The sequence below is a fragment of the Ipomoea nil genome, unplaced genomic scaffold, assembly GCF_001879475.1.
Source record: "Ipomoea nil cultivar Tokyo-kokei standard unplaced genomic scaffold, Asagao_1.1 scaffold2779, whole genome shotgun sequence".
Lineage (NCBI taxonomy): Eukaryota > Viridiplantae > Streptophyta > Magnoliopsida > Solanales > Convolvulaceae > Ipomoea > Ipomoea nil.
Window position 1 is genome coordinate 2,623,062 of NW_017619207.1, and position 9,632 is coordinate 2,632,693.

The 9,632-nt window shown below is 35.9% G+C and overlaps 1 protein-coding gene across 1 annotated transcript in view; it reads right to left on the reverse strand.

The window, feature by feature from the left end:
- Window positions 1-894: 894 nt before the first annotated feature.
- Window positions 895-9,632, reverse strand: part of LOC109157351 (myosin-11-like) — an 8,769-nt gene continuing 31 nt past the window's right edge. Inside the window, exons 1-6 of the mRNA XM_019305245.1 lie at window positions 9,469-9,632; window positions 5,981-6,109; window positions 2,544-5,525; window positions 2,187-2,429; window positions 1,509-1,658; window positions 895-1,352 (exon numbers count right to left, since the gene is read on the reverse strand). The exon at window positions 9,469-9,632 is cut by the window's right edge and continues 31 nt beyond it. Coding sequence (XP_019160790.1) covers window positions 1,101-1,352; window positions 1,509-1,658; window positions 2,187-2,429; window positions 2,544-5,525; window positions 5,981-6,064 — 3,711 coding nt within the window. The 5' untranslated portion in view covers window positions 6,065-6,109; window positions 9,469-9,632 and the 3' untranslated portion in view covers window positions 895-1,100. The remainder of the gene's footprint in view (window positions 1,353-1,508; window positions 1,659-2,186; window positions 2,430-2,543; window positions 5,526-5,980; window positions 6,110-9,468) is intronic.

Here is a 9,632-nt window from a genome sequence, read left to right on the forward strand (position 1 = left end):
GATGCAACACATGTGAGCTCCAGAAGAATCACGAGGATGTTATACAGAATGTTCACTCTAGTGACAATCTTGAAGATTGTAGCATATTCCTTTTCTACACTTATCTTTTATGATATTAAAACGAGTAGACTTTGAAGATTTTTATCTTCAGGGGGAATGACATTTACTTGAATTAATCAGGGAAATTGGGACCAACCGCTGTACTTGTTTTCCTAAGATTGAGTTTTCATATAATTTTCTTAATTAAATTTTTTTTAATGAGCCAACTAGTGCAACACATGAGCACACATCATATATTCTTTTTCTCACCAGGTTTTTTCCCATTAGGTTTTTCTAGTGAGATTTTTAACGAGACTTGAGTGCGACATAGTAATGTCAAAAGGAAAAAGTTGTAAATAAATATTTAAATAGACAAACCACAAAATCTTGGAAATTATACACGGAAGGTTTATGATTGGTTTATAGTTGTACTCTTTTCATTTAGTGAAGTTTTTTTCCCACGGGATTTTCTTAGCATAAGGTTTTTAATGAGGCAACCATGTATAACACATGTTTTGAAATATGTCATGTATTCTCTTTTCCTAACTAGATTTTTCCCACGGGGCTTTCCTAGCAAAGTTTTTCCCGGACTAAGTTTAGTAGGATAATGGCCAAGAGGAAGTGTTGTAAATATAACTATTTATGTGGCCATTATCCCATTTTCTCTGACATATATATTATTGTATATGGTTATCACGGATCATTGAGATATACACGATCAGTGATTAATGAAAAGTGTATGCATGTGTTCTCTCTCTTTTCTCTCCTTCTCCGTAATAGTTTTGATCACAATTTCAAGCATGCAATGAACACAAGATTGATACAAGAGACAGTGATATTACAACACAGATGAAGTATTTCAAAACAATAAATTAAAAATTAATATTAACTCGAAGCAAATTCTGAATTAGAGAAATATTCATTCAAAACCAAAACCAGAATCAATCAACTTACTGCTATATATATACTTCAAAGCCAACCACAACCAGCAAAACTAGAAGATGGAGGAAAAGGGGAAGACAAGAAGATGAAGGAATACCTCAATGTAGAATGGAGAACTTCTAATATCTTTTTCCAAGAATTATACCAATGATTATTGAAACCAAAGCCACACCAAGAATGAACTGGGCTGTGAAGGGCGAAGCAGCCTCATTTGTGGATCGAACTTGAGTATCAGTTGATGCAGCTTGAGTTGCAGATGCTTCAGATTTTTTCTTACTCTTACGCTTTGATGGAGTGGAGACCATTGATCCAATATCCCTAGACTTCACCTCCACATCTTGCTTAGGATCAGTACTGCTCCCCCCAACATCCTGCAAAGCAATCAGATAATGATACCCCCTCAGTCATCAACTATTACGTTTTTGCATAGCAACATGCATACCCCACTCCTCAACAAAATCGAAGGAAATTATTGGAAAAGAGAAACAAATATAGCAAAGGCAATGCAAAGAAGAAACAAAATATACCTTTTCTTTTAAGCGAGCAGCATCACCCAACTGCAATTTCTGTTCAAGTTCTTTAACTTTGTTTTCTAGAAGTGAGACTTCATTCTTCTTAGCTTGCAGCTCCTTTAAAGAAGATTCTCGCTCCATCTCCTTTTCAGTGTCTAACTCTTTCTGTTTTGAACAACATCCAAAGAAGAATGTCAATAAAAAAAATTGCATTGAAGGGCAGGAATGTTATTATTTATCAAAAGATATTTATGAAAACAGCGTTAGTTAATCATGCGCAAGTGCACAACGTTCATCACTTTTAATTACTCTTAGAAGAAAAAGAATGAAACTATAAAGGTAGCAAGTAGCAGAAGCAAAAAATAAAGAAGCTCCTAAAGAATGTTTAAGAGCAAATGGAAGAAACTCCAAGAGCTTATAGATAAAAACTTCAAAGTTCTTATCATTATATGGAAAAGGATTTGTTCAAAGCTTAAGTGGCTTCAACTTATACAAATTTTCCTCCAAACTTAATGGTTGAACAGTTTGATGGTTTAGGATTTTAAAATATTCTCAGCTTCTTATGTTTCAAAGGGTTTTCCATATTCCATAGATTACAATTTTTATTCAATTGAGTTCCTATATCAAGTAGTGTGGCCTTAGGAACTAGTATCAAATGTATTATTCTAAACTGTCCAGAAACAACTATGTTACCTGTTGTTTAAATTGAGCTTTTGCACTTGCTAATTGCTCTTCAAGCTCCTTCACAAGATTCTGCAGCTCAGACTTCTGAGAGATATCGGCAGTAAGGACTTCTACTTGAGATTTCAGAGAATCTTTGCTCGATGCATGCTCATTCAGCTGTTCCTCAAGGTGCGCTATAACACCTTGAAGTTTCTTCTCAGAAGATTCATACATTTCTCGGAGCTGTTTGTTTTCTTCCAGAGCAGATGATAGCTGTATGAGATGACACAATTAGAACACAATAAAATTTAAGATTAAATAAGCCCAAACATGTTAAGAAGGAAATAAAACACACTGATGTTTAGTAGTGAGAACTAAAGAGCTAACCTGGAGTTGCAGCTTCTGCCTTTCAGAATTGATGTCCTGTGTCAAATTTGCTACCACTGTCTTTGAAGCTTGAAGCTCATCAACTGCTTCATTCCTCTCAACGAAAGCAGCTGCCAGTTTGGTTTCTAAATCAATTACCTTTGGTTCGTGTGAGGCTAGTTTTTCAGTAAGCTCTGAATTCACCTCGAGTAGGCGGGCTCTCTCTTCTTCAAGATCAACAGATTTGCTTTTCAGTTCTTCCATGGTTCCTTCTTGATCTCTCAAAGTTGTAAGAGTCTGCTCCAGACGCACTTTGAGACTTTCAGCTAGTGAAGATGTATCATGAGCTTGTTCTTCATATGCTTTCACCTGATCCCGAAGAGAGTTTAGCTTCTCCATTAAGTGTTTAGCTTCAAGGTCTTTTTTAGAAACATTTTGGAAAGCTTCTTCCAACTTTGTTTCTGTTTCTGAAATGCGGGATTCGGCTGCCAACTGCATTTCAGAGGCTCTTGCATGCTTATCTGCTAATTCCGTGATAGTGTTGATATGAGAAGCAAGTTGTTGGATAGTAGCTTCCTTATCTGTGCTTGCTGAATTCAGCAGTTCTTCAAGATCATTAATTCGTTTCTTCAGTTGAATATTCGTCTCAGTTAACAGCTCGTTTTCTGACATAACCTCTGCAGCTCTATCCTCTGTTTCTGAGATTTTGTTTTTGAAGTCTTCAGCAGTGTTCTCAGACAAAGAAAGTTTCAGTAAAACCTGTTCCAGCTCGTGTTTAACAGCTTCCGATCTTTCAGTAGCTTCAGTTATCTGCTCTTCATAAGTCCTCGCCTGATCTTCAAGAGATTTTATCTTCTCATACAGTGATTGCACCTCTGAGTCTCTGCTACTAAATTTAGCAGCTGCCTCTTTGAGTTTCAGCTCAGAATCTCTAGCCACAGTCTCATGCATCGATTCAAGTTCTAGACTTCTTGCTGTAGCTTGCTCCAGTACTTTTCCTTGTTTCTCTAGCTGCTCCTCAGCAGACTTGAGCTTTTCCATGACCTCACCTTCTCTCAACCCAGCTGCCATTAGATCACATTCAATGCTCTCTAGCCGCTGTTGAGTAATCTTTAATTCATTGCGCAAGACTTCAAGCAAATTCTCTGATTCCGCAAGCCTTTCCGTTGAGTTTCTATATGCATCTTCCAAGGTTCTCTTATCTTCTGTTGTCACATTCAAGTATTCACTCAATTCCTTTTCCTTCTCTGTGGCTGATTGCAATGCAGTTTCAAAGCTCAATGTTTTGCTTTGGAATGCCTTAAGTTCTTCTTCTAGTTCAGATACTTTGTTACAGTACTGGTTAGATTCCGCTTCTGCATCTTCACATTTCTTTTCTAATGCACTTATTTGTTCTTCAAGCTCCTGGATCCTATACTTCTCTGTTTCAAGCAATAGCTCCAACTCACTCACCTTCTTACTGGCTTCCTCTGCTTTGGAATGAGAAATCTGCATCAGATCCTCTAGTTCACGGCTGCGCTGGTCTGTTATATTGACCCTATCTTCGTACTCAGCACATTTCTCCAAAGCACCCTTCAACTTCTGTTCAAGCTCTGAATTGCATGCCGCAACTTGTTTTGAGTCGGATTCAGCTTTAGAAATCTTGTCCTGGAATTCTTGAACTTCAGCATTCAAATGGTTCTTTTCTTCCATCACCTTTTCTAGTGTGACATGCAGTTCAGAGATTTTCTCTGACATTTCCCTCACTTCTCTCTCAGCATCACTGCTTTTAAGTTCAACCAGATTTAACTTCTGCTCTAACTCCAAGTTTCTTTGTTCTGCTGCAATAAAGCGTGATTCAGACTCTACCAATTGTGTTTTGGCATGTTCTGCTGCAGCATAGGAAGCTTGCAGCAAGTCCTCAAGCTCAACGCTTTTCTGGTTTGCAGTAGTTGCGGCATGTCCAGACTCATACTGAAGCTCTTCCAGTGTTTTTAGCTTCTGCTCAAGCTCTGCGCTATTTGCCAAAGCTTGAGAAAGAAGAGTATCAGCTTTGCAAAAGTTCTCATCTGAATTCCGAAGTTTAGCTTCAAGGTCACTGCACAATTGTTTCATCTCTGCTGCATTTTTGGTCAGATCAGAGATAGCATCTTCAAGTGCTTCTTTTTCTTTAGATAATTTGCCAAGTTCATCAACCATCTTTGCAAATTGTTCTTCTTGACTTCTTAATTTAGCTTCTACTTGCTCCTTTGTGTTAACTTCCTCCTCCAGCTTCAACTTGAGTGCCTCCTCAGCCCTCTCCCCTTCAGCAGTCTTCTCAGAAAGGACTTTAAGCTCTGCCTGCAAAGAAGCCATCTGGTCTTCCATTTCTTTTGCACTTAATTTTGACTGCTCAAGCAACCTCTCGAATTCCGAGGCCCTCTTTGTCTCTGACTCTGCAAGTGAACCACTTTGCAAGTGCAATTCCTCAAACTTTCGGGACTCACCAACTGAAGTTTGCAGCTCCTGCTCAAGCTCTTCTCTCTTCTTTTTTGAGCTGTCAAACTCGAGGCTAAGTCTTTCAAATGCTTCCTTGACACTTTCAAGTTCCTTGTGCTTTACTTCTCCAGCATGTATAGCATCCTGCAAGGCACTGAGCTGGGCACTATATCTCCCTTCTTCCTCTGCAATCTGTTGTTGCAACTTCTTATGACTAATTTCAAGATCTTCATACTTTTTTCCAATCTCCCCTAGCTTCTCTTTTGTGAGTGAGAGTTCATCATTCAACTGATCATTTCGAGATTCAGAATCCTTTAATGATCCCATGACTCTTTCCATTTCCACCTCAAGCTCTCTAACCTTTTCTTGGGATTCCAGAAACTCCCTGCTTGCAGATGAAAGGCTCACGACATTTTGAGAAGCTGTATTTTCGGTAGCAGTATGTGCGACATCCTTTGATTCAAGAGTTTCTTTCTCTACTTTTATGAATTCACCGTCAAAACCAGTTTCTTCTTCTTCTTCTTTCTTTCCTACCTTCTCTGTCACCTGCAATATTAAAAATTCCAAGCACTTCATTCAATGATGCCATTCATTTCAGGTTACATTCACCACATTAATTACTTCTTACTCAAGAAAATGCATCCTATGAAGTAAAAATCCATTAACAGATATGAACACGGCCATTTTAATAGGATATTAGATTATTCACAGTATCAATAACACATTCAAGTTGGGGATAACCTCAGCCAAGATGGCTAAAGATACAAACTTGTAACCACAAGGTCTGAGGTCAAATCTCAACCCTCTTGGTTTGAGTCGACCTAAACTGGTTTATCTCATTGGGATCCTTTGCCGGCTAGAGTCAGAAAGTGAGGTTTACTTAGTGCACTCTCTCGAATAGTGGCTGCGAATTTCCCTCGTCATCCCAAATAACACTCTCAAGTACAGAATCAATTAACAAAATGGATCCTTTGAATTTTATACTGTAGTATATATATCACCTTAATCGGGTCAGCTTTGCTGTCTTTGTCCTCTGCAACCTTTGAAATTGGTATATCAGGATCTAATTGAATCTCTGCTTCCATTACAAAATGAATGTTGCCTTCTGACTAATGAACCTTTCCAGCAATCTGAACCTCCAAAAGGAAAAATATGTCAGTATCAAAAGCAGTATCACCTGGGTCTACTAATGATTTCTCACACTTAGAGCATCCACATTAGTTGGAGACATTTGGGAGATAATGTAAGAATGATTAGGAAAGAGAATGTGGGAGGGGAGAGAAAAAAAAAATAATAACAAAACAAAAATTGAAAAAAATAATAATAATAAAAACCTGACATTGCGCACAGCCAGTGTTGTTTTTTATTTTACTTTTTCCTTTTTTTCTGACATTATCCTTGAATTTGCAGAACAAATATTTTCACAAATAACCCTACCCCACATTTGTTATTATCCCCACCAAAAATAATTCATCTGACAATAACTCCATAATATCCACTGATGTGGATGCTCTTAGAGCATCCACACCAAAGAAGATTTCACGGTGCACAAGAAAACTTTATCTACATGGAAGAGAGAGAGTGTAGGTGAGAGAAATTTGAGTTGCTCTTGCAAAGGTTGGGGAGAATTCAGAATTTGTAGGACCTACCACAATTAATACCAGTGGTGACAGCCATGCGTGGCTGTCACCAATGCGCCTGACGCGCCCAGCGGGTGCGTGCACTGGACGCATCAGGCGCGCCCGGCAATCATAAAGTATTCTCTTTTTTTTTTTTTTTAATTCTGTTTTGCAATTTTTTTTTTCTTTTTTCTCTTCCCTCCCATCTTCTCTTTCCTAATCACTCTTACATTCTTCCCCAATTCTCCCCAACCATTGTGGATGCTCTTATTACTGTTATATTTTCACAAGAGTTGGAAAATGATAATATCAATTCATAGACATGTCACATGCTTGTCATGATTTTTTGTGTCTTTGTTAACAACTCTAAGAGCATCCCCAATAAGGATTTTTTATGATTTTTGAAACAGTAAAAAATTATAGAGTTGGTTTTTAATAAAAGTGGAGAGTGTTTTTCAGTTGGATTTTTCTCCTGCAATTTTTTGTTTTTGTGGGGCACAGCAGGGGAGAGAAAAGTTGTTACAAAGCCAGATATCTGCGTGTGGCACATATCTATAATCTTTTTCAGTTTTTTTTTTTCAATTTGTTGTCAATCTCTTTACTAATTGGCACTTCAAAAATCACGAAAAATTAAGAACTATTGATGTTGCTCTAAGTATCCAAATATAAGATTATTGATGTTGCTCTAAGTATCCAAATATAAGATTTTTTTTTACCTTATTTATATCAAAACCTCATTGAACATTACTGCTTCTATTCTTACTTATAAATCAATTATATCCAAAATGTATAACCATAGTCGCACCTACTTCCAACTTTTTACTCTCTATTTATGTAACATGTTCTAATTCATCCACAATACATGTCGACAATTTTTTTATTTCCTAAAAATCCATATATTATTTTCCTAATAGGAAACAGACACTAGAAATAAAGAAATGGGAAAAGTGAGTACTTTAACAAAGCTAACAAAGCAAAACGGACTGAGAGCATAATGAACCCGTAATTAGAAAAAGGGTTTCCAGGGCGGTGAGGAGTGGGAAGGCCAGCTCATTCACCTTAATGACAATTGACAAATATGCTAATTAAAGCATAAAACGACATTATAAGTACGATGACAAGTGAGACAATGACTCGACAAAAGATGCCTCACCGGAAGCTATAATTATATATATATATATATATATATATATATATATATATATATATATATATATTACCAATCAATTTAAAAGTTATTTATGATTAAACGTGTCAAAATCATTATATTCGGAACAAACAGTTAACTCAAATGATGTGTGTGTATTGCATTCAAATTTATACAGATAAAAATATTCAAAATGTAAGCCACATGTGATTGTGTGAAAGATAAACTTCATTTGAAATAAAAACAAATATAGCGATGTTTCACTTTTAAGAGGAAACCCACAAACTTTTTAGAGCCCTGCTCAAACTAAGTTAGCAAAAATTCACATGTATAAGTGTAGATCTATATTTATCTTGGTTGAAATTACCCCATAAATTTCATTTTTTTTTTTGATAAATTTCACTTTTAATCATGAACTATTGTGCATTTATCAAATTTAGTCTTACTTTTAAAATTTTTACTTAATACCGTTTTCTCACTTTTTAACTTCTATTTACTTTTCTTTTTCGGAAGTAATTCTTTTTCCCTTTACCGAACTTGCATAAATTAACTCTTGTGGACCCCAGAGAGTGAGAGAGATGAAGATTCGCACCGCTGGAAACACTAGGGAGCACTAATATCATAGACCAAAAAAAAGACATCAATTTCTAGAAATGAGTATTTTCCCTGACATCTCTCACCTATCATGTTTGAATTTTATTTTTTTAGATTTAATCTTTTTTCATTAAAAAAAAAAAAAAAAAAAAAAGTCCTTGCGATAATATGATAAAATGTCACCAAAGGGAGTATTAGAATTTAGAAGAATTAAGGGTGTGTTTGGTTGGTGGGTTTTGCACATAGGAATGGGTATGAAAGTGATTGTTGTTGTTTAGTTGATAGATTTTTAGAACACTATTATGCGTTTCGAATATCACATCAATTGAAAAACTCATACTCAAATAAAATAAGGGTTTCATTCCCTTATTCATTCTCAAGCACTACTATTAGTAATCATTCTCATTCCACCCTACTACCAAACATGTTAAATACTTTAACCAAAATCCATTACCATTACCAAGTATTTGATACCCATTCCGATTCCGATTCCTATGTGCGAACCAAACACACCCTAAAATAAATAGAGTCTGGACTAAAATAAAATGAATAAATAGAGTTTAGTACTCAAAAAAAAAAAAAAAAAATTCTAGATGAAAATACGGAGCAACCAATAGCTTCCAAAATTAATGCAGACTTTAATTCACACACTTAAACGTTACGTCTTCTTTACTGGAAAGATAAAACACAAAAATAAAAAAAAAAAATAAAAAATTGGAGTCCATCTCAACTAACAACCTTATACCTAAGGTGATAATTGATTGCATATCAATGATTATATGCTCAACAAAACGAACACATATATAAAAAATCAAATTGCAGATCAAATGAAAACTTCAGTATTATCTATAATCATTGAAGAATTAATAATTCTGCTGCTGAAATTGAAAATTCATATGCTGAGTAACAATTTCACTAATCACTGCATAGAATTGTTTGACTAAGCGCCAAAAGAAAGAAGCAATCAACGAAATTTGATATCCAGAAAGCGGAAAGAAAAAAGGATGACGATGATCTTCATCGCAGATCGGCAAAGAAAATCAATCAAAATCAGTAACGTCATTAAACAGCAGCAGATAAGTGAGATAGATGCATCCATACAGAAGAAGCTATATTCATATACACTTGCCTGATCAAAGTAGCCGCAACAACGATGATATCGATCCGATTAGATTTCCTTTTGGCTGTGCTTCGCTTTATGGAGTCTCTGCTTTCAGGTCTTACACAAAAAGAAAAAGAAAAAAAAAATGGCAATTGAATCAAACAAGAGGGAGATAGAGAGAGAAAATGGAG